The sequence below is a fragment of the Crinia signifera genome, chromosome 4, assembly GCF_055691185.1.
Source record: "Crinia signifera chromosome 4, ASM5569118v1, whole genome shotgun sequence".
Classification (NCBI taxonomy): domain Eukaryota; kingdom Metazoa; phylum Chordata; class Amphibia; order Anura; family Myobatrachidae; genus Crinia; species Crinia signifera.
The window spans coordinates 213,270,042-213,295,734 of record NC_139220.1 but is presented as its reverse complement, the minus strand read 5'-3'; the positions used below and the strand labels follow the sequence as shown (position 1 = coordinate 213,295,734).

At 37.7% G+C, this 25,693-nt stretch overlaps 1 protein-coding gene across 1 annotated transcript in view; it reads left to right on the top strand.

The window, feature by feature from the left end:
• LOC146073026 (dual oxidase 1-like) overlaps positions 1-25,693 on the top strand; it is a 109,260-nt gene that overhangs the window by 11,774 nt on the left and 71,793 nt on the right. The window contains exons 3-9 of the mRNA XM_083180200.1: positions 839-1,003; positions 2,045-2,232; positions 2,413-2,611; positions 3,657-3,823; positions 4,303-4,363; positions 4,482-4,578; positions 5,838-5,928. Of these exons, the coding sequence (XP_083036326.1) occupies positions 839-1,003; positions 2,045-2,232; positions 2,413-2,611; positions 3,657-3,823; positions 4,303-4,363; positions 4,482-4,578; positions 5,838-5,928 (968 nt within the window). The remainder of the gene's footprint in view (positions 1-838; positions 1,004-2,044; positions 2,233-2,412; positions 2,612-3,656; positions 3,824-4,302; positions 4,364-4,481; positions 4,579-5,837; positions 5,929-25,693) is intronic.

Genomic DNA, 25,693 nt, shown 5'->3' with positions numbered 1-25,693 from the left:
TCGCTGAAAGTGAACAGTGAATGCCGGCCAGTTCTCCGTTTCATGCATGCTGCAATTCGCTGGTGTATTTCAATGGGGTTTTCACTGGGATTTGCCAAGAGTGTATTTAATGCGAGAACGTCTTTCAGCATGATTTTCGCCATGATTCACCGTTTTGAATTTGACATCTTTTTAAGGTGAACTGGAAAATGATCTTTTAAAATAAAGTTTTTTTTGTTTTTTTTGGTGTAAAAAAATTAGATATTGTATTCTGTGAAGGGGCATGCTTGCAGCACATGAATATATATATATATATTTTTTTTCTGGGGCAGGCAGGGAGGCTTACATCTCCCTGCCTGCTGCTGTCCCCCGGCTACCTGCCCTCGGGGGCAGGGAAACCCTGAGGCATTACATAGGGTGACAGGAGAGCTGGCAGCAAATGCTGCAGCCCTTCGGAACCCTGCGAATGTGCAGCGAATCCTAAACAGGATTCGCTGCACATCGCTAGAAATTACATTTAGTGGCCTCTGTTTGTGCAACTGAAGAAATTTGCCAATACAGTAGGTAAAATGCCACACAAATAATGTAATATCCATATGTAAATCATGTAATATGGCTATGTTTTTAACTGTGAATATTGTTTATTTAATATTTACATTTTGAAGAAAATAGGGGGAAGGGATTAGACAAAACACCTTTTGTTCTAACCCTTCCCCCAATTTTCTTACATATCTAGTAGGATCAAGGGGATTGATGGGAATAGATGAAAGGCAGCAAAGTGTATTTCCATTTACATCACTTGTTAATATTTCAATTTGTTGTTTGAATGAACATTAGATTCTCATTTATGTATCACCAGGTTCTAAACTAATGCGTCTTATTGAAGCAAGTTATTCTGATGGAGTTTATCAAGTGGCATCAAACTCAGAGCTTCCTAATCCACGGGAAATCAGTAACGTGGTCATGAAGGGGGATTCAGGATCTCCATCTCCTCGCAACATGACAGTGATGGCAATATATTTTGGTGCGATAAATAGACGATGTACAAGTTTTATTGATTACTTTTATTAGTGATGTGCCATCACGATATTGTAAACTGAAAAATGCACACAGGAAAATAATATGTAAAATGTGTGTTATGGAGACTTCAACAAAGGAACAAGTACAGTGGGGACGATACCCTTTAAATTTGGTGAATTGTTAGTTACCCGATTGCTGGGCTCCGAACACTCGCTGCCCATCAAGCAGGTCTAAATCATGCACTGTGTTTACTTGCCAGGTTTGCATCCACCTTAGGTCAAAACCTTAGGTCAAAACAGCCACAAAAACACAAGCCAGAAAATCTCCTCCAAGTGCACTGCAAAAATCACCTCTGAGAGGCATTTCAATCGGATCTACATTTATCAATCGGATCTACTGTATACATTTTACATTATTTTGTAAGAAAATAATGTATGGGGTCTTCCTGCAAATTTATACTCAGTTCTAGGCATTTAAGTCCAGGCTGCCAGTCCAACAATAATGGGGACAAGAAGTATTGAGTCCTCCTGCCATAGTGTCAACCAGACCTAGGCCAGGGCTACAGTTTCTAGGGGTGAGGGACCTACATTATTTTCTATCCCACTCCATGAAAATAACCAACCATGTGCTTATGGTGCTAATACAATTTCCTACAGCCTTTGGTGTGATACTATTTAAAGATATCATATTGATCTTTATTGGCAACAAGTCCCATCAAACCCTGTCATGTCCTATTTACATTTTAGCCAAGGCATGCTGGCACTTAAAGGGCCAAAAGTGGCACCATGCCTTGCAATATGATATCAGCTGGGATGTGCACTTTAGAACGGAAAAAAAAGGTGATGCACTACTACCCCTACTGGCAAATATAAGTTCACTATTAACTGCAATAGAAATGCATTTCTTTGTAAGACACATGGTTCCCATGGTTACTAACACCAACCAGACCTTGGAAATGAATAATGTACTGTACATGATTATAAAACAGATACATTTGTTCAATATCGTGCAATTGATACCAGCAAACTATTCTGTTTTTCCCCAGGTTACCATGTTCTCTCAGAAATTGTAGCCACAAAAATGCCTGCTTGCCCGGCTGAATTTTTGAATATTGATATTCCCGTTGGAGATCCCGTGTTTGATCCGGAGAGCAAAAGCAATGTGGTTCTGCCATGGCAGAGAACTCAGTGGGCTCCTGATACAGGAAAAAGGCCAAACAGCCCAAGAGAACAGGTACAAATGTTGAAATAGTGTTCAATTGCATATTAATACACCAAATATATACAAGCCTGTAAAGGTATAAATATGTTTGTGACACTGCTTCTGTAGCATTTGATTTAAGCTATATTAAATGCAATAGGATAATAATATGGGGTATAATTGAAAGGTAAAAGTTGGTTTCTGAATTACCAGATCAATTCTGTAACAGCATGGATTGATGGCAGTTCCATCTATGGCCCATCCCATTCATGGAGTGATGCTTTGAGAAGTTTTTCTGGAGGAAAGCTGGCTTATAGGAGTGACTTCTTACCACCATATTCAACAAAAAGTCTTCCCATGCTGAAAGTGCCAGATCCTTCAACCGGACAAACTGGAGATCAAGGAATATATAGTAAGTGTTTGTACTACCTTTCAATATAGATATTGATAGCCTATCAGTTATAATTTAGAGTGAGTCTTCATGATCATAGTTATCGTAAGCCTAATTTGGATACCAATGGATCTGAGGCACATGATGCAAAGTACAAATGTTCAATATTTTGCACCAGACCTGAACTTTGCATGCTTAGTTTGGTTCCTGCGTCTTTGGAAACACTAGGTCTGCTGGTGCCATGATATTGATAGTCTGCAGCCATTTGGAGGTGAGAAGTGGTGTTAACGACTTCTGTTTGAAGGCAGGATCTCTGTAGGAAGACACTGATTTCCTGGCCTCTTTGTAGGATGGGTCACAGGTAATCTGATACTGCATTCTAGGATGCAGCACGGGATCACAAATACACGCAGGAGGTTTCTACTTATACCAGATGCCTCTTGCTGCATTGCTACATTAGTGCATCGCTGCTGATTCCAAACTGCATCCGTCAACATCTTAATTAACCCCATTGTATGATATTGGCATAGCATTACCTAGAATGTCATTTTTTACGCACAGTTAATTTTTGAATTGAAGCTGAATTTTAACAATGATCATATTTTACATCATGTGAGGGACACATGCATATAAAGGGGCCTATCCTATTAACTAATTAATTAATTAAGGGTGCGAGTTCCCGTTCAGGTGCCGTTTTAATGCTGAAAACGGCACCCGAATTAACCCTAACTCGCACCCTTCACAGGGTCAAATTAGTTGAAAATTGCTCGCACCGCTACAGAGGTGCGAGCACTTTTCAGCAAATTCAGCCCGCCGTAAAGTGCGCCCGGTGTCGTGACAATTTGTCGGGTGAAATAGGATCGACCCCAAAGAATGTGTTTCTAACTTAAACTGATTAGAAGCCCTCAATAAACATATTTAGTGTATATTGTGTGATTAATGCTATGTGCCATTGTTTGCATGATTTAGACAATCAAAAAAAATGCTTTATTTATTTATTTATTAAATAAATAATTATTTTCCGAAAAGTTAAATTCTTATTATTATATTTATTTATGGACCATAGGTTTTGGTAATGCTTTGGCAAATGAAAGTCCATTTGTACAAGCTGAGAGTATGGTTTGGTTCTGGTACCACAACTACATGGCACAAAAAATTGCAGAAAATAATCCTGATTGGTCAGATGAGGTCCTGTTCCAAAGTGCTAGGAAATGGGTCATTGCTGTTTACCAGGTAAATTATGCCTTACTTTTTTATATGGGATGTTAGGGAAAATAAGAATTTTAATTGTAAAAATAAAAGATATTATTTAATTGGTCAGAAAAATGTACTCAAACTTGTTAATGATGATATTTAAATTATAACGATAATCAAATTCATAGTATAGCTAAACACAAAAAGTAGATTATTTAAATCTATAACTTTTATTTTCTGTGTAAAGAGATGACTTGAGAACCTTACATTATGGGGGGTGCACACCTACTTATCACATAATTTATCATAAAATGATAACTATTTGTGGATAACTGTTATCATCATATACAACATTTTATTTAAGAATATAATCCGTTGAGTGTATGTTATCTTAAAATATATAGATAATTCAAATTATTTTATTTATAGGTTGCTAAATAAATACAAATGTAAATGAATAATTCATTTTAATGCAATATACATTTTTATTTACATTTTTAATTGTCTTTTATTTGTAGAATATTGCATTTTATGAATGGCTGCCTACATTTTTATCGAGAACTGTGTCAGGCTATACAGGTACTGGTAATTCATGCATTGCTTGTGGATATCTTATTGCAATCATATACAATAAACTACAGTATCAACAAATGGCTATTGTAAACTGAATCATATAATTTATTTATTTTTATATAAGGGTACAAACAACATGTGGACCCAAGCATATCCCCTGAGTTTGTGGCACTGACAGCACAATTGATATACACTATGATGCCTTCAGGAGTTTATATGAGGTATTTATTAACATTTTAGCAAAAAGTTCTTGCTGGTTTAACATGTTTAATATGTGAACAACATGATAACTTAATTTAAAGCATTGAAAGCTTTGTACTAAGAAGGGTGATAATCTAAAATTGCATGCTAACAGCTTAAAAACTGACATGGAAAAAGTTTGGATTTTGTCTGATGAGGGGGAAAAAAAACATTCTTTACAAGGGCAGACCCCCTTCCAGTGGCTATCAAAACAGTCCCTTGAGGCTGATAACAATATTGGAATCTCTGAAGAGGCAGCCTTTCACTGTTCTGGTTACAGCGGTGAAATCAGAAATACTCAGGGCAATATTATTCTTTAACTTGTAGTAACATTATGTATTATTTAAATATAAATCAAAATAGGCTAATGTTGCACATGTGCAGAATGTATTTCTTTGTCCCAATGCAAATCAAGTCTATTATACTTGAAACCCTTTAACTGAAATAAATAGAGTGATTCTGGAACAAAGGTTGTTGTGAGACATCACTCTCTGTGGCCACATCTGTATATTTATCTGAATGACTGACCGCTTGCTGTAACTTGGTGATAGAACAGTAGGTTTTACACACTTAAAGGAAGTGGTCCATAATCTTGACCATTTTATCAAAAGAGAAACTAAAAAATAAACATCGCTTGATGAAGATCTGCCAAAAGATCTATTTTGAGATCTACGTTTGTCTAATTTAAAAAAGGCCAGTGAGGGTTTTTTCTATTTTTGTATAAAGTGACTTAGAAACCCTGTTATTCACCCAAGATTGCTATTTATGGTGCATTTTCAATGGTAAATATTTTTAAACAATGCCAGTCCTGTAAAGCCAAGGCTGGTAGAGTATGGGTCATTTAGTTGACCCAACAAGCATGCATTAGGTCAACATTGGGAAGGTCAACATTGGGAAGGTCAACAGTCAAAAGGTCGACACAGGTTTTTAAGGGGTTTTTTTTGTCCTGAATGTCGACACAGTCCCTTCTCTAGTGTAGCTTTCAATTGACAGTATATTACCTGCATGTAGAAACACAATAGGGCTACATTTTGTTTGGAGCCAATTGACCAAACTGTATATATTTGGATTGTTGGGTACCAAGGAGGAAAGCAAAGCAAGCAAGGAGAGAATTCCACTTGTAAAGATAAATATCATAACTATAAGCATCTATGGCACCAGCTCCATCTCTAATTGATTTGATAAGACTAAATGTTGGTTTACATTTTTATTTACTGAATTTATTTCTTTTTTGTTTTAGAGATGAACATTGCCAATTTCCTAATGTGACAGGCTTAGATGGTGGCACTTACACAGCTCTTCGTTTGTGTAACAACTACTGGAACAGAAAGGTTAACAAAATCAAAACCTTGCAAAAAAAAATTCTCTTAATTTATAACCACAAAAGCTTTAATTGAATTATACAGAGGACAGCAGACACTTTGTATATGAATGCACAACTGAAAGTAACAGTGGTGGAAGTGAGGAAGAAGCAGTGATTTAATGTTACATTTATTCTACAGTATGTTCATCCTTAGTTTGATGACATTTTATTATGGTTGTACTGAATGCAGAATTCTGTCAAATCCCCAGGATTTTGACAAATTCTTAGTAATCCAAATCCTGATATTTCTTTTATATTTAGGCACAGATCATATCATCTTTTGGTAGATAAATTGTAGATTACATTTAATCATTAAACTCCCTTTAGCTACATTTGACATACAAATTCAATTTGGATTCAGTATGGTATTGTTTGGTATTTAACACAATTTTTGAGCTACATTTTTCACATAACACTGATTATACAGTTTACATACCCATATATATATATATATATATATATATATATATATATATATATATATATATATATATAGGCAGACTCCAATAAGCGGCACCCAGCGGATTTGAAGAAACAGACACAAGCCTTTGTTTTGCAAGCTTTCGGGATTTTATTTCCCTTCGTCAGGCAGCATACACAGGAGATAACAAACATGTAAAAAAGCTCACCTTAAATACCTACACCAGGTGTATGTGGGCGTTTCACCAATCACGGGACAGCCAGTAGCTGCTTGCGGGGACTTAACCCTACGTCATCAAGCAGCATCCTGCGTCTCGGTTGTCAAAGAAACGATCACGCTAACATTCTAATACGTGCGGACATAACATAATTCATCACTAAGTGCATATAGATACATTGCATATAAAAGTACCAGAGCAGCATAAAACGGAACATTTTAATCAGTACATTGCCATGCAGAACATACAAAAAATACATACAAAAAAAATCAACAGTAGTATAAAAAATTCAATCATTAAACACAGGCATTATAGGAATATATTCAAATTAAGTTGATCATTTAACCCTTTTGGTTTTACAGTGTCAAGTAAAAAAATCCATTTGGATTCAAGTTGCAGCAGCATTTTATTTCTGTCTCCCCTGCGATTGTTAGGTGGAACATGGTCAATAATTATATGTCTGAAATTAGCTAGACTATGATTGGCAGACACAAAGTGTCGTGCCAATGGTTGATCAGAAGTTTTTTCTTTTAGGGCCGCTCTTATAGAGTGGCGATGCATAGCCATTCTTTCTTTAAATGTCCTCATGGTCTTGCCAATATAGCAAAGACCACAAGGACATTTGACCATGTATATAACGAAGGAGCTGTTACAACCTAACACATGTCTAATGTTAAACTTTTTGCCTGTGTGTGGGTGAAAGAACCATTTAGTGGTAATCATGTGATTACATGTCGTGCACCCCGTGCATTTATAACAGCCTGGACTTTTAGTTTGTATCATCGGATCATATTGCATCAAGGGGGTCACATCTGATTTCATCACCCAATCCCGTAAATTTTTTCCTCTTTTATAGCTAGTCATTATTTTAGTATGTTTAAGGGATTTAAGGTCTCTATCAGTTTGTATCACCGGCCACAGGTCCCTGGTATATTTTTGTATCTGTTTTTGTGCAACATTATAATGTTGTACCCAATGCAAAGTATCAGACTTAGTTTTTTTGACTGAACGTTTCAGTGCCTCCTGTCTAGATATCTTGTTCAGCTTCAATCTCGCTCCCCTAAGGGTATCATCAGAATATCCCCTTTCCAAAAAGTTTTTTGTCATATTATCGAGCACAACTTCCAGTTCTGCCTCATCACTCACAATTCTTTTCGCTCTCAAGAACTGCGAGTAAGGAAGTCCAGAAATGGTGCAAGATGGATGAAAACTACTAGCCTGTAACAAAGTATTCCGATCTGTCGGCTTAGAATAAATTGTAGTATTAATCTGATTATCATTAATTCTAATTAATACATCAAGGAATGGGATTTGTTCGAGACTCGATTGATAGGTAAATTTAATAGGACAGTCAGTAGCATTAAAATTAGTGATTCGATCAATAAGGTCACTAGGGTCACCTCTCCAGATAATTAGCACGTCATCAATATAACGCTTGTAACACAGAATCCTATCCCTCAGATCTCTAGTAAAAAAAGCAATATTCTCAACATCGAACATATATGTGTTCGCATATGCTGGCGCCACGGGCGAACCCATCGCACAACCGCTCAGTTGGCGAAAAAATTTGCCATTATAAAAAAAATAATTGTATGTTAAAATAATTTTTAACAAAGCCAAATAGAGATCTATGGGGGGACCCGTGTACAATGCGTTATTCGTCAACATTTTCCTGACCGCCTCCAAACCACCAATATGGGGAATACTAGTATAAAGACTAGTTATATCTAACGTGAATAACCAGGTGTTATTGGGGATTTCACCTAGATCTTGTAAGATTAAGAGTAATTCTGTAGTATCTTGTAAATATGTTGTCCGATCCTGTACACAAGGCTGCAGATAATAATCCAAAAACTCAGCTATATGCATAAATAAGGAATTTCTTGCTGAAATAATTGGTCGACCTGGAGCGCTCCTATTTTGATAAATCTAAAAATAGACAAAACCCTTCCTCCTCCGAAGATCTGTCTGATTCAAACTATGTTGCGAAACCCCCTTTAGGGGTGACCACTCGCACGGCGAGAGGCCGTGCGGTAGGCGGACGAGAAGGGGTGGGAGATCCCGCCACAAAACCAAAAACAAAAGCGGGGAAAGGTCGAAAGGCCTAAGTTTGGTGTATAACTTATCAGACAGATGTTTGACGGAGGTGGAGGAGGGTGTTCTCAGTAGAGGTTTAAGTTTTGTACCGACAAATTCATTTAATAATCTTAAGTGGAAAATTGACCTGCATCATTTGAATCGACAACTTAAGCTTAGAGAATTTTTTGACAACCGTGCTGACCATGTTATTCCCAAACCGACTGAATGCTTGCCGTTTAAAAATAAATCTGATTTTGAGCCAACCACTCATAATCCCTCTATCCTGGGTTTTATCAGAACATTAGACACTCAAGTTACCTTATCGCAGAATCAAGGAGACTCTCATCATTATAATAACTTATCTGCTGAGGAGTGGAAAGCTTTAAAAAATCTGCACAGTTATTCTGATATTATTATAAGACCTGCGGACAAGGGGGGTGGAGTAGTTGTTCAAGATCTCAAACAATATTGTAATGAAATTGACAAACAACTTTCTATGTGTGATGTATATTTAAAATTGGACCAGGATCCTACGGATCAATACAAAATAGTTGTGGATTCTTTGCTGAAAGATGCCGTTGCTCAGGGATACATCTCTAAGGACACTGCAGCTTATCTGACGACTGATTATCCTGTTGTTCCGATCCTGTACACATTGCCAAAGATTCACAAGGACATGGTCGACCCTCCAGGTCGACCAATTATTTCAGCAAGAAATTCCTTATTTATGCATATAGCTGAGTTTTTGGATTATTATCTGCAGCCTTGTGTACAGGATCGGACAACATATTTACAAGATACTACAGAATTACTCTTAATCTTACAAGATCTAGGTGAAATCCCCAATAACACCTGGTTATTCACGTTAGATATAACTAGTCTTTATACTAGTATTCCCCATATTGGTGGTTTGGAGGCGGTCAGGAAAATGTTGACGAATAACGCATTGTACACGGGTCCCCCCATAGATCTCTATTTGGCTTTGTTAAAAATTATTTTAACATACAATTATTTTTTTTATAATGGCAAATTTTTTCGCCAACTGAGCGGTTGTGCGATGGGTTCGCCCGTGGCGCCAGCATATGCGAACACATATATGTTCGATGTTGAGAATATTGCTTTTTTTACTAGAGATCTGAGGGATAGGATTCTGTGTTACAAGCGTTATATTGATGACGTGCTAATTATCTGGAGAGGTGACCCTAGTGACCTTATTGATCGAATCACTAATTTTAATGCTACTGACTGTCCTATTAAATTTACCTATCAATCGAGTCTCGAACAAATCCCATTCCTTGATGTATTAATTAGAATTAATGATAATCAGATTAATACTACAATTTAGGATAGGAAGGTATAGAGAGGTTTGGCGGCGCCAAGAGTTGCAGCCGTGGGTATATTTGTGGGGCACTAGCTCCCCTTGGGTACACGTTCAAAAAGAAAAGGGTAAATATACACTTCGGCGCTACTCAGCAGAATTTTTAACAGAATTTTTAACAGTATGCCTTGTCTTGCTGGGTTCTATTCTTCCTGGTTTTCCAATTTTATGCAACGTCTTAAGGGCACCTACTGACCTTAGTGAAGGTCCCTATGTGCCCGTAGAGGTTTCTTTTGTTCTTGTCAGGAAAACACTGGTACTTTCAGCAAAATGGCAATAAATTACTGACCTTATGCAAAGGCCCTATGTTCATATAGAGGTATCTTTGTCCTATTGCTCTTTCAACAACAACAAGTTCGCATCAACTTCACTCCGCATGTAATCATAGGAAACACACTCACCTCAAAATGAGGCCCTATGTTCATGGAAAGGTATCTTTAGTATGTCCACGTCCAGTAATCCCCTTGTAATAAGGCTCGGATATAGCCGTAGCAAAAAGATTTTTTATTCCAGGACGTATACAATAAAAACATATAAAAAAATCCAATTAAAATACGCACAGTCTCAGGTGAGCCCAAAAGCAACTCACTCCCTGTATCCGGATACTAGGAGGAGTGCTACCAGATGGAAAAAAGTGGTCAAAGGTCTCACCTATGCTGTGGGTCCAGTCCTCACCAACGCGTTTCGGGCTCTAAGGTAAGCCCTTTTTCAAGGTGTGAGGAGTGTTGTAACCTCAGGGTATTTATACCCTCTAGGCAATAAAACACAATATAGACATCTAAAAAACCCGGCCTGGAACAATAATTCCCTTTCCGGTATTTACCTAAATACCTATCTAATACATTCTCAAATAACCTCTCTATCCACTAAACATATACACCGCTATAGTCGTACATGTAATGCAGAGATAGGCGCTGAGTTATACATAGGAGCAACATGTTCATACACAGTACAGTCCGGTAATCCCGGTTTTCTGTTTGTCCTCTTCCTCCGTTACGCCGGTCAGCTGTTTGCGGGGACTCGTTCTCACGGAAGTGCGTCATTGCACTTCCGTTTTCGGATCTCCTCCGTCGTTGGAACGCATACTTCCTGATTTTGCGTTCCAAAGTAGCGGGCGCCATTTTGGCTGTGGTCTGTTTAGCTCTCGGTGTGTATTCACAGCTTATTTTCTCCACCATATTGGAGATAAACTCCTCGGGTCCCGCATATCATACAAACAACATGTAAAAAGGAGAGTTAGAATTGTGCATTTGGTTTTCCTATTTACCAAACCAAAAAATTAAAAAATTAACATTATGCAGCCATAATTGTAACGATAAAAATATCGATAGATATATATGGGAATGGGGTGTTTAAAAATTCTGATAATATATAAAAACTGTTTAAAATATTATGGAGTGGTGGGAAACATTCAAATTTCATAGAGAAAATACAAAAGTATAAAAATATATAAATATATATAAAATATACAAATGCATGTAAAAAAACATAAATACCCGTATAAATCTTATGAATAAAGTGCATAAGGGTGTAAACATGTGCAAATTCTCTACAGGAAAAAATACATTTATAAGAAACATTTAAGTTCAAACCCAATATTTAAACCTCGGGGCTCAATGGTTTTATGTGAATATATCTTTTTCATTTCAAGACACGCTAGTCTTTTTTCTTTATCATTGGCCCGCCAGTTATCCTTAATAATATTTATACCACAAAAGGATACTAAATGCCCGATTTCCATATTATGAGTACGTTTAAAATGGGCTGAAACATTATGGGTCTCCATCCCCTTTTTTATATTTCTGACGTGTTCGGCCAAGCGTGTTTTTAACATTCTGGTTGTTTTTCCTATATACTGTTTTTGGCACGAACACTCCATTATATAAATACAGAATTTGCTACTGCATGTAATAAAATCCTCGATTGGAAACCATTCATTCGTCTGAGTTACTTTGTATTGTGTAATGGATCCACTTACTGTTCCTTTACAAGCTCTACATATGGAACAGGTCCCACACCTATAAAATCCTTTTGATTTGATGTGGTTGTATGGAGAGGGGGTATTTATTGCACTCTTCACAATAAGGCTTTTTAAATTATTGGCCTTTCTGTATATAAATTGTGGGTTCTCGCTCAGATATTTCTTTAACATGGGGTCTCCTTTGAGTATCCCCCAATGTTTTTTTATGATTTTCTCTATCTGTTTTGACTGACATGTATACCTTGTAATAAAATTTACACCCGGTTTTTCTTTTGAGGGCTTAGATATCATCTGCATTCCTGCTCTATTCGCCTGTACAGATTGTCTCCCTTTATTTTTGGCTCGTTCTATTATTTCATCCTTGTATCCCTTACATTTAAACTGGTTCTCCAATTTTTCCGCATGCAATTCATATATGTCAACTTCTGTGCAATTCCTGCCTATTCTCTGAAATTGGCTACTAGGAATACTCCTTAGCCAATTGATGTGGTGATTGCTGTTATAATTTATAAATGAATTGCAGTCTGTTGCTTTCTCGAAATTTCTGGTTTTAATCATACAATTTTCTATATATATATGTAAGTCCAAGAAATTCACATGATTAGAGCTTATATCGAAAGTCAGCTTGATGTTCATATCATTGTTATTTAATTCCTGACAGAAACTTTCAAGTGTTGTGTCATCGCCCTTCCAGACAAACATAATGTCGTCGATATAACGCTTCCAGGACACTAGACTGGCACCGTGCCTCACATTGGCATATATGTTCTGCTCTTCCCACCGGGCCATGAAAAGGTTCGCATAGCTCGGTGCCAGTCTAGTGCCCATTGCGGTGCCAGTAAGCTGCAGGTAAAAATCATTATTGAACCAGAAATAATTGTTGTTCAATATCAATGCTATACCCTCTAAAATAAAATTTTTCTTATCTATCGGGGTGCCCTCTTTATCCAAAAAATGCGCAACCGCACTCAATCCCATTGCGTGGTCAATGATTGTATACAAAGAGGTCACGTCTGACGTGACCAATTTGTAGTTGGATTCCCACTCTATGGTTTTTATCATTTCCAAAGTGGCTATTGTGTCTTTTAGATAAGAGGTGGTTTTTAAGACCAGTGGCTGTAGAAGGGTGTCCAAGTAGTGTGATAAATTAGACAAAATCGAGTTCGTGCCCGCCACGATCGGGCGGCCTGGGGGATCATTAATGCATTTATGTATTTTGGGTAAAATATATAAGACAGGTATAGATGGAGTTTCTATCATTATATATTCTTTTACCTTCTCTTCTAACACCCCTTTAAGCATATACATATTTAAAAAACTTTCTAGTTTTTTACTGATGGTGGCTGTGGGGTTACCTCTCAATTTTTTGTAAGTTTTCACATCCAGAAGTTGTCTATAGATCTCTTTGTTATAATCTGCTGTGTTGAGGATCACCACACTACCACCTTTATCAGCTGGCTTAACTATTATTTCGGTGTTGTCTTTTAAGGTCTTAATCGCATCCCTTTCTCCTTTTGTAAGGTTAGAATTTTTATTTGGTTTGATTTCCATTTTCTCAAGATCGTCCCTTACTAGTTTTTCGAAGGATTCCACCAAACATCCTCTTTTATGGGTCGGATTAAACGTGGATTTCCTCTTGAAGACAGAGATGGTGTCTACCTGGGTTTCCACTATTTCATTATTATCATTGCCTCCTTGATCTTTATCCTCGAAGAAGCGCTTCAATGCTAATTTGCGCACAAATTTCTGCAGGTCAACAAACACCTCGAATTTGTCTACCCTGTTGGAGGGGGCAAATTTTAGGCCCTTCTCCAACAGGGCAGTCTCATCCGCCGTAAGCTGGTGACCGCTCAAATTTACTATTTTGGTTTTATGTTCTTCTACCCGGACATTAACCTCAGTGGGCGTTTTTTCCGCCTCTATACTGGGGTGTTTCTTTCTTTTTCTTATTCTATTATGTCCCTTGCCTCTTTTGCCCCGGGATTTAGTATTTTTATTTATCTGTGTTTCGGGGTCTCGGGACCTAGTTCTAAAAAATGCTGTTCCTCATCTCTCAATGTATTGAACCTATTCTCAGTTTCCCAATCTGTTCTCTCCTCCCTCCAATTGTCTTTCTGTCTAAAATTCCTTTTTCTCCATCTTTTTTCTTTGGGTTTCTCCCAATACTGGTTCTCTCTATTATCTTCGTTCCAGTAATTGTTTTTAAATGGTCCTAGATCTTCCTTATTTCTATCATTTTGATTATTTCTATCATTTTGATACCTAGGGGGATAGTTCCGGTTTCTTACTGGTGTTTCCTCTCTTTTATAGTGATACCTATTTTGATTTGTGGGGTGATACCTATGTTTGTATTTTTTAATAGGAGTTTGGGTTGGTACTACTTCCCGGGAACCCTCTTCCTGTTCTTTTTGTGCAAAGCGTACCTCATTTCTGGTGAGACAGTGCTGATTACCCTTTTTGTAATCGTTCTTGTCTCTCCAGAATTTTTTCTTTTTCTTTAGCATAAGTTCTTTTTCATTTTTCTCTATTTTAGAAGTAACTATTCCTTCTAACTCCTTATATTCTTTTGATTTAGAGTATGGTTCGATTAATGATTTATATATTGCTATGTCTTCTTCTATTTTTCTTAATTCCTCATTCTTTTGAGCAATAATGAGCTGCATAAGTTTAATGGAGCAATCGTCCAGAGTCTGGAACCACCTGTCCATAAACTCTTTGGATTCTCCACCAAATGATGGGACTTTTTCAAGCCTCAACCCGCGTGGTACTATCTTTTCCTTGCAGTAGGTCTCAAGTGTGGTTAATTCCCACCATATTTTTCCCTCGCGGATTAGGGCTTTTTCTAATTTCCACATTGCTGTGTCTAGATCCTCATCTAATATGCTAGCTTCTTCCTCGTTACTTTCTTTCTGGAAAGTTTCTTTGACAAATACATTTCGCCGTCCTTTGTGGGCAAACATGCTAAGATATGTATAACCGTGATACAGATAAAAAGTAGATACAGTCGCACGCCCACTCTCTATTAGCTAGTACACGAAACTAAGGATAGGAAGGTATAGAGAGGTTTGGCGGCGCCAAGAGTTGCAGCCGTGGGTATATTTGTGGGGCACTAGCTCCCCTTGGGTACACGTTCAAAAAGAAAAGGGTAAATATACACTTCGGCGCTACTCAGCAGAATTTTTAACAGAATTTTTAACAGTATGCCTTGTCTTGCTGGGTTCTATTCTTCCTGGTTTTCCAATTTTATGCAACGTCTTAAGGGCACCTACTGACCTTAGTGAAGGTCCCTATGTGCCCGTAGAGGTTTCTTTTGTTCTTGTCAGGAAAACACTGGTACTTTCAGCAAAATGGCAATAAATTACTGACCTTATGCAAAGGCCCTATGTTCATATAGAGGTATCTTTGTCCTATTGCTCTTTCAACAACAACAAGTTCGCATCAACTTCACTCCGCATGTAATCATAGGAAACACACTCACCTCAAAATGAGGCCCTATGTTCATGGAAAGGTATCTTTAGTATGTCCACGTCCAGTAATCCCCTTGTAATAAGGCTCGGATATAGCCGTAGCAAAAAGATTTTTTATTCCAGGACGTATACAATAAAAACATATAAAAAAATCCAATTAAAATACGCACAGTCTCAGGTGAGCCCAAAAGCAACTCACTCCCTGTATCCGGATACTAGGAGGAGTGCTACCAGATGGAAAAAAGTGGTCAAAGGTCTCACCTATGCTGTGGGTCCAGTCCTCACCAACGCGTTTCGGGCTCTAAGGTAAGCCCTTTTTCAAGGTGTGAGGAGTGTTGTAACCTCAGGGTATTTATACCCTCTAGGCAATAAAACACAATATAGACATCTAAAAAACCCGGCCTGGAACAATAATTCCCTTTCCGGTATTTACCTAAATACCTATCTAATACATTCTCAAATAACCTCTCTATCCACTAAACATATACACCGCTATAGTCGTACATGTAATGCAGAGATAGGCGCTGAGTTATACATAGGAGCAACATGTTCATACACAGTACAGTCCGGTAATCCCGGTTTTCTGTTTGTCCTCTTCCTCCGTTACGCCGGTCAGCTGTTTGCGGGGACTCGTTCTCACGGAAGTGCGTCATTGCACTTCCGTTTTCGGATCTCCTCCGTCGTTGGAACGCATACTTCCTGATTTTGCGTTCCAAAGTAGCGGGCGCCATTTTGGCTGTGGTCTGTTTAGCTCTCGGTGTGTATTCACAGCTTATTTTCTCCACCATATTGGAGATAAACTCCTCGGGTCCCGCATATCATACAAACAACATGTAAAAAGGAGAGTTAGAATTGTGCATTTGGTTTTCCTATTTACCAAACCAAAAAATTAAAAAATTAACATTATGCAGCCATAATTGTAACGATAAAAATATCGATAGATATATATGGGAATGGGGTGTTTAAAAATTCTGATAATATATAAAAACTGTTTAAAATATTATGGAGTGGTGGGAAACATTCAAATTTCATAGAGAAAATACAAAAGTATAAAAATATATAAATATATATAAAATATACAAATGCATGTAAAAAAACATAAATACCCGTATAAATCTTATGAATAAAGTGCATAAGGGTGTAAACATGTGCAAATTCTCTACAGGAAAAAATACATTTATAAGAAACATTTAAGTTCAAACCCAATATTTAAACCTCGGGGCTCAATGGTTTTATGTGAATATATCTTTTTCATTTCAAGACACGCTAGTCTTTTTTCTTTATCATTGGCCCGCCAGTTATCCTTAATAATATTTATACCACAAAAGGATACTAAATGCCCGATTTCCATATTATGAGTACGTTTAAAATGGGCTGAAACATTATGGGTCTCCATCCCCTTTTTTATATTTCTGACGTGTTCGGCCAAGCGTGTTTTTAACATTCTGGTTGTTTTTCCTATATACTGTTTTTGGCACGAACACTCCATTATATAAATACAGAATTTGCTACTGCATGTAATAAAATCCTCTATTGGAAACCATTCATTCGTCTGAGTTACTTTGTATTGTGTAATGGATCCACTTACTGTTCCTTTACAAGCTCTACATATGGAACAGGTCCCACACCTATAAAATCCTTTTGATTTGATGTGGTTGTATGGAGAGGGGGTATTTATTGCACTCTTCACAATAAGGCTTTTTAAATTATTGGCCTTTCTGTATATAAATTGTGGGTTCTCGCTCAGATATTTCTTTAACATGGGGTCTCCTTTGAGTATCCCCCAATGTTTTTTTATGATTTTCTCTATCTGTTTTGACTGACATGTATACCTTGTAATAAAATTTACACCCGGTTTTTCTTTTGAGGGCTTAGATATCATCTGCATTCCTGCTCTATTCGCCTGTACAGATTGTCTCCCTTTATTTTTGGCTCGTTCTATTATTTCATCCTTGTATCCCTTACATTTAAACTGGTTCTCCAATTTTTCCGCATGCAATTCATATATGTCAACTTCTGTGCAATTCCTGCCTATTCTCTGAAATTGGCTACTAGGAATACTCCTTAGCCAATTGATGTGGTGATTGCTGTTATAATTTATAAATGAATTGCAGTCTGTTGCTTTCTCGAAATTTCTGGTTTTAATCATACAATTTTCTATATATATATGTAAGTCCAAGAAATTCACATGATTAGAGCTTATATCGAAAGTCAGCTTGATGTTCATATCATTGTTATTTAATTCCTGACAGAAACTTTCAAGTGTTGTGTCATCGCCCTTCCAGACAAACATAATGTCGTCGATATAACGCTTCCAGGACACTAGACTGGCACCGTGCCTCACATTGGCATATATGTTCTGCTCTTCCCACCGGGCCATGAAAAGGTTCGCATAGCTCGGTGCCAGTCTAGTGCCCATTGCGGTGCCAGTAAGCTGCAGGTAAAAATCATTATTGAACCAGAAATAATTGTTGTTCAATATCAATGCTATACCCTCTAAAATAAAATTTTTCTTATCTATCGGGGTGCCCTCTTTATCCAAAAAATGCGCAACCGCACTCAATCCCATTGCGTGGTCAATGATTGTATACAAAGAGGTCACGTCTGACGTGACCAATTTGTAGTTGGATTCCCACTCTATGGTTTTTATCATTTCCAAAGTGGCTATTGTGTCTTTTAGATAAGAGGTGGTTTTTAAGACCAGTGGCTGTAGAAGGGTGTCCAAGTAGTGTGATAAATTAGACAAAATCGAGTTCGTGCCCGCCACGATCGGGCGGCCTGGGGGATCATTAATGCATTTATGTATTTTGGGTAAAATATATAAGACAGGTATAGATGGAGTTTCTATCATTATATATTCTTTTACCTTCTCTTCTAACACCCCTTTAAGCATATACATATTTAAAAAACTTTCTAGTTTTTTACTGATGGTGGCTGTGGGGTTACCTCTCAATTTTTTGTAAGTTTTCACATCCAGAAGTTGTCTATAGATCTCTTTGTTATAATCTGCTGTGTTGAGGATCACCACACTACCACCTTTATCAGCTGGCTTAACTATTATTTCGGTGTTGTCTTTTAAGGTCTTAATCGCATCCCTTTCTCCTTTTGTAAGGTTAGAATTTTTATTTGGTTTGATTTCCATTTTCTCAAGATCGTCCCTTACTAGTTTTTCGAAGGATTCCACCAAACATCCTCTTTTATGGGTCGGATTAAACGTGGATTTCCTCTTGAAGACAGAGATGGTGTCTACCTGGGTTTCCACTATTTCATTATTATCATTGCCTCCTTGATCTTTATCCTCGAAGAAGCGCTTCAATGCTAATTTGCGCACAAATTTCTGCAGGTCAACAAACACCTCGAATTTGTCTACCCTGTTGGAGGGGGCAAATTTTAGGCCCTTCTCCAACAGGGCAGTCTCATCCGCCGTAAGCTGGTGACCGCTCAAATTTACTATTTTGGTTTTATGTTCTTCTACCCGGACATTAACCTCAGTGGGCGTTTTTTCCGCCTCTATACTGGGGTGTTTCTTTCTTTTTCTTATTCTATTATGTCCCTTGCCTCTTTTGCCCCGGGATTTAGTATTTTTATTTATCTGTGTTTCGGGGTCTCGGGACCTAGTTCTAAAAAATGCTGTTCCTCATCTCTCAATGTATTGAACCTATTCTCAGTTTCCCAATCTGTTCTCTCCTCCCTCCAATTGTCTTTCTGTCTAAAATTCCTTTTTCTCCATCTTTTTTCTTTGGGTTTCTCCCAATACTGGTTCTCTCTATTATCTTCGTTCCAGTAATTGTTTTTAAATGGTCCTAGATCTTCCTTATTTCTATCATTTTGATTATTTCTATCATTTTGATACCTAGGGGGATAGTTCCGGTTTCTTACTGGTGTTTCCTCTCTTTTATAGTGATACCTATTTTGATTTGTGGGGTGATACCTATGTTTGTATTTTTTAATAGGAGTTTGGGTTGGTACTACTTCCCGGGAACCCTCTTCCTGTTCTTTTTGTGCAAAGCGTACCTCATTTCTGGTGAGACAGTGCTGATTACCCTTTTTGTAATCGTTCTTGTCTCTCCAGAATTTTTTCTTTTTCTTTAGCATAAGTTCTTTTTCATTTTTCTCTATTTTAGAAGTAACTATTCCTTCTAACTCCTTATATTCTTTTGATTTAGAGTATGGTTCGATTAATGATTTATATATTGCTATGTCTTCTTCTATTTTTCTTAATTCCTCATTCTTTTGAGCAATAATGAGCTGCATAAGTTTAATGGAGCAATCGTCCAGAGTCTGGAACCACCTGTCCATAAACTCTTTGGATTCTCCACCAAATGATGGGACTTTTTCAAGCCTCAACCCGCGTGGTACTATCTTTTCCTTGCAGTAGGTCTCAAGTGTGGTTAATTCCCACCATATTTTTCCCTCGCGGATTAGGGCTTTTTCTAATTTCCACATTGCTGTGTCTAGATCCTCATCTAATATGCTAGCTTCTTCCTCGTTACTTTCTTTCTGGAAAGTTTCTTTGACAAATACATTTCGCCGTCCTTTGTGGGCAAACATGCTAAGATATGTATAACCGTGATACAGATAAAAAGTAGATACAGTCGCACGCCCACTCTCTATTAGCTAGTACACGAAACTAAGGATAGGAAGGTATAGAGAGGTTTGGCGGCGCCAAGAGTTGCAGCCGTGGGTATATTTGTGGGGCACTAGCTCCCCTTGGGTACACGTTCAAAAAGAAAAGGGTAAATATACACTTCGGCGCTACTCAGCAGAATTTTTAACAGAATTTTTAACAGTATGCCTTGTCTTGCTGGGTTCTATTCTTCCTGGTTTTCCAATTTTATGCAACGTCTTAAGGGCACCTACTGACCTTAGTGAAGGTCCCTATGTGCCCGTAGAGGTTTCTTTTGTTCTTGTCAGGAAAACACTGGTACTTTCAGCAAAATGGCAATAAATTACTGACCTTATGCAAAGGCCCTATGTTCATATAGAGGTATCTTTGTCCTATTGCTCTTTCAACAACAACAAGTTCGCATCAACTTCACTCCGCATGTAATCATAGGAAACACACTCACCTCAAAATGAGGCCCTATGTTCATGGAAAGGTATCTTTAGTATGTCCACGTCCAGTAATCCCCTTGTAATAAGGCTCGGATATAGCCGTAGCAAAAAGATTTTTTATTCCAGGACGTATACAATAAAAACATATAAAAAAATCCAATTAAAATACGCACAGTCTCAGGTGAGCCCAAAAGCAACTCACTCCCTGTATCCGGATACTAGGAGGAGTGCTACCAGATGGAAAAAAGTGGTCAAAGGTCTCACCTATGCTGTGGGTCCAGTCCTCACCAACGCGTTTCGGGCTCTAAGGTAAGCCCTTTTTCAAGGTGTGAGGAGTGTTGTAACCTCAGGGTATTTATACCCTCTAGGCAATAAAACACAATATAGACATCTAAAAAACCCGGCCTGGAACAATAATTCCCTTTCCGGTATTTACCTAAATACCTATCTAATACATTCTCAAATAACCTCTCTATCCACTAAACATATACACCGCTATAGTCGTACATGTAATGCAGAGATAGGCGCTGAGTTATACATAGGAGCATAGTTGCTCCTATGTATAACTCAGCGCCTACCTCTGCATTACATGTACGACTATAGCGGTGTATATGTTTAGTGGATAGAGAGGTTATTTGAGAATGTATTAGATAGGTATTTAGGTAAATACCGGAAAGGGAATTATTGTTCCAGGCCGGGTTTTTTAGATGTCTATATTGTGTTTTATTGCCTAGAGGGTATAAATACCCTGAGGTTACAACACTCCTCACACCTTGAAAAAGGGCTTACCTTAGAGCCCGAAACGCGTTGGTGAGGACTGGACCCACAGCATAGGTGAGACCTTTGACCACTTTTTTCCATCTGGTAGCACTCCTCCTAGTATCCGGATACAGGGAGTGAGTTGCTTTTGGGCTCACCTGAGACTGTGCGTATTTTAATTGGATTTTTTTATATGTTTTTATTGTATACGTCCTGGAATAAAAAATCTTTTTGCTACGGCTATATCCGAGCCTTATTACAAGGGGATTACTGGACGTGGACATACTAAAGATACCTTTCCATGAACATAGGGCCTCATTTTGAGGTGAGTGTGTTTCCTATGATTACATGCGGAGTGAAGTTGATGCGAACTTGTTGTTGTTGAAAGAGCAATAGGACAAAGATACCTCTATATGAACATAGGGCCTTTGCATAAGGTCAGTAATTTATTGCCATTTTGCTGAAAGTACCAGTGTTTTCCTGACAAGAACAAAAGAAACCTCTACGGGCACATAGGGACCTTCACTAAGGTCAGTAGGTGCCCTTAAGACGTTGCATAAAATTGGAAAACCAGGAAGAATAGAACCCAGCAAGACAAGGCATACTGTTAAAAATTCTGTTAAAAATTCTGCTGAGTAGCGCCGAAGTGTATATTTACCCTTTTCTTTTTGAACGTGTACCCAAGGGGAGCTAGTGCCCCACAAATATACCCACGGCTGCAACTCTTGGCGCCGCCAAACCTCTCTATACCTTCCTATCCTTAGTTTCGTGTACTAGCTAATAGAGAGTGGGCGTGCGACTGTATCTACTTTTTATCTGTATCACGGTTATACATATCTTAGCATGTTTGCCCACAAAGGACGGCGAAATGTATTTGTCAAAGAAACTTTCCAGAAAGAAAGTAACGAGGAAGAAGCTAGCATATTAGATGAGGATCTAGACACAGCAATGTGGAAATTAGAAAAAGCCCTAATCCGCGAGGGAAAAATATGGTGGGAATTAACCACACTTGAGACCTACTGCAAGGAAAAGATAGTACCACGCGGGTTGAGGCTTGAAAAAGTCCCATCATTTGGTGGAGAATCCAAAGAGTTTATGGACAGGTGGTTCCAGACTCTGGACGATTGCTCCATTAAACTTATGCAGCTCATTATTGCTCAAAAGAATGAGGAATTAAGAAAAATAGAAGAAGACATAGCAATATATAAATCATTAATCGAACCATACTCTAAATCAAAAGAATATAAGGAGTTAGAAGGAATAGTTACTTCTAAAATAGAGAAAAATGAAAAAGAACTTATGCTAAAGAAAAAGAAAAAATTCTGGAGAGACAAGAACGATTACAAAAAGGGTAATCAGCACTGTCTCACCAGAAATGAGGTACGCTTTGCACAAAAAGAACAGGAAGAGGGTTCCCGGGAAGTAGTACCAACCCAAACTCCTATTAAAAAATACAAACATAGGTATCACCCCACAAATCAAAATAGGTATCACTATAAAAGAGAGGAAACACCAGTAAGAAACCGGAACTATCCCCCTAGGTATCAAAATGATAGAAATAATCAAAATGATAGAAATAAGGAAGATCTAGGACCATTTAAAAACAATTACTGGAACGAAGATAATAGAGAGAACCAGTATTGGGAGAAACCCAAAGAAAAAAGATGGAGAAAAAGGAATTTTAGACAGAAAGACAATTGGAGGGAGGAGAGAACAGATTGGGAAAACTGAGAATAGGTTCAATACATTGAGAGATGAGGAACAGCATTTTTTAGAACTAGGTCCCGAGACCCCGAAACACAGATAAATAAAAATACTAAATCCCGGGGCAAAAGAGGCAAGGGACATAATAGAATAAGAAAAAGAAAGAAACACCCCAGTATAGAGGCGGAAAAAACGCCCACTGAGGTTAATGTCCGGGTAGAAGAACATAAAACCAAAATAGTAAATTTGAGCGGTCACCAGCTTACGGCGGATGAGACTGCCCTGTTGGAGAAGGGCCTAAAATTTGCCCCCTCCAACAGGGTAGACAAATTCGAGGTGTTTGTTGACCTGCAGAAATTTGTGCGCAAATTAGCATTGAAGCGCTTCTTCGAGGATAAAGATCAAGGAGGCAATGATAATAATGAAATAGTGGAAACCCAGGTAGACACCATCTCTGTCTTCAAGAGGAAATCCACGTTTAATCCGACCCATAAAAGAGGATGTTTGGTGGAATCCTTCGAAAAACTAGTAAGGGACGATCTTGAGAAAATGGAAATCAAACCAAATAAAAATTCTAACCTTACAAAAGGAGAAAGGGATGCGATTAAGACCTTAAAAGACAACACCGAAATAATAGTTAAGCCAGCTGATAAAGGTGGTAGTGTGTGATCCTCAACACAGCAGATTATAACAAAGAGATCTATAGACAACTTCTGGATGTGAAAACTTACAAAAAATTGAGAGGTAACCCCACAGCCACCATCAGTAAAAAACTAGAAAGTTTTTTAAATATGTATATGCTTAAAGGGGTGTTAGAAGAGAAGGTAAAAGAATATATAATGATAGAAACTCCATCTATACCTGTCTTATATATTTTACCCAAAATACATAAATGCATTAATGATCCCCCAGGCCGCCCGATCGTGGCGGGCACGAACTCGATTTTGTCTAATTTATCACACTACTTGGACACCCTTCTACAGCCACTGGTCTTAAAAACCACCTCTTATCTAAAAGACACAATAGCCACTTTGGAAATGATAAAAACCATAGAGTGGGAATCCAACTACAAATTGGTCACGTCAGACGTGACCTCTTTGTATACAATCATTGACCACGCAATGGGATTGAGTGCGGTTGCGCATTTTTTGGATAAAGAGGGCACCCCGATAGATAAGAAAAATTTTATTTTAGAGGGTATAGCATTGATATTGAACAACAATTATTTCTGGTTCAATAATGATTTTTACCTGCAGCTTACTGGCACCGCAATGGGCACTAGACTGGCACCGAGCTATGCGAACCTTTTCATGGCCCGGTGGGAAGAGCAGAACATATATGCCAATGTGAGGCACGGTGCCAGTCTAGTGTCCTGGAAGCGTTATATCGACGACATTATGTTTGTCTGGAAGGGCGATGACACAACACTTGAAGTTTCTGTCAGGAATTAAATAACAATGATATGAACATCAAGCTGACTTTCGATATAAGCTCTAATCATGTGAATTTCTTGGACTTACATATATATATAGAAAATTGTATGATTAAAACCAGAAATTTCGAGAAAGCAACAGACTGCAATTCATTTATAAATTATAACAGCAATCACCACATCAATTGGCTAAGGAGTATTCCTAGTAGCCAATTTCAGAGAATAGGCAGGAATTGCACAGAAGTTGACATATATGAATTGCATGCGGAAAAATTGGAGAACCAGTTTAAATGTAAGGGATACAAGGATGAAATAATAGAACGAGCCAAAAATAAAGGGAGACAATCTGTACAGGCGAATAGAGCAGGAATGCAGATGATATCTAAGCCCTCAAAAGAAAAACCGGGTGTAAATTTTATTACAAGGTATACATGTCAGTCAAAACAGATAGAGAAAATCATAAAAAAACATTGGGGGATACTCAAAGGAGACCCCATGTTAAAGAAATATCTGAGCGAGAACCCACAATTTATATACAGAAAGGCCAATAATTTAAAAAGCCTTATTGTGAAGAGTGCAATAAATACCCCCTCTCCATACAACCACATCAAATCAAAAGGATTTTATAGGTGTGGGACCTGTTCCATATGTAGAGCTTGTAAAGGAACAGTAAGTGGATCCATTACACAATACAAAGTAACTCAGACGAATGAATGGTTTCCAATCGAGGATTTTATTACATGCAGTAGCAAATTCTGTATTTATATAATGGAGTGTTCGTGCCAAAAACAGTATATAGGAAAAACAACCAGAATGTTAAAAACACGCTTGGCCGAACACGTCAGAAATATAAAAAAGGGGATGGAGACCCATAATGTTTCAGCCCATTTTAAACGTACTCATAATATGGAAATCGGGCATTTAGTATCCTTTTGTGGTATAAAATATTATTAAGGATAACTGGCGGGCCAATGATAAAGAAAAAAGACTAGCGTGTCTTGAAATGAAAAAGATATATTCACATAAAACCATTGAGCCCCGAGGTTTAAATATTGGGTTTGAACTTAAATGTTTCTTATAAATGTATTTTTTCCTGTAGAGAATTTGCACATGTTTACACCCTTATGCACTTTATTCATAAGATTTATACGGGTATTTATGTTTTTTTACATGCATTTGTATATTTTATATATATTTATATATTTTTATACTTTTGTATTTTCTCTATGAAATTTGAATA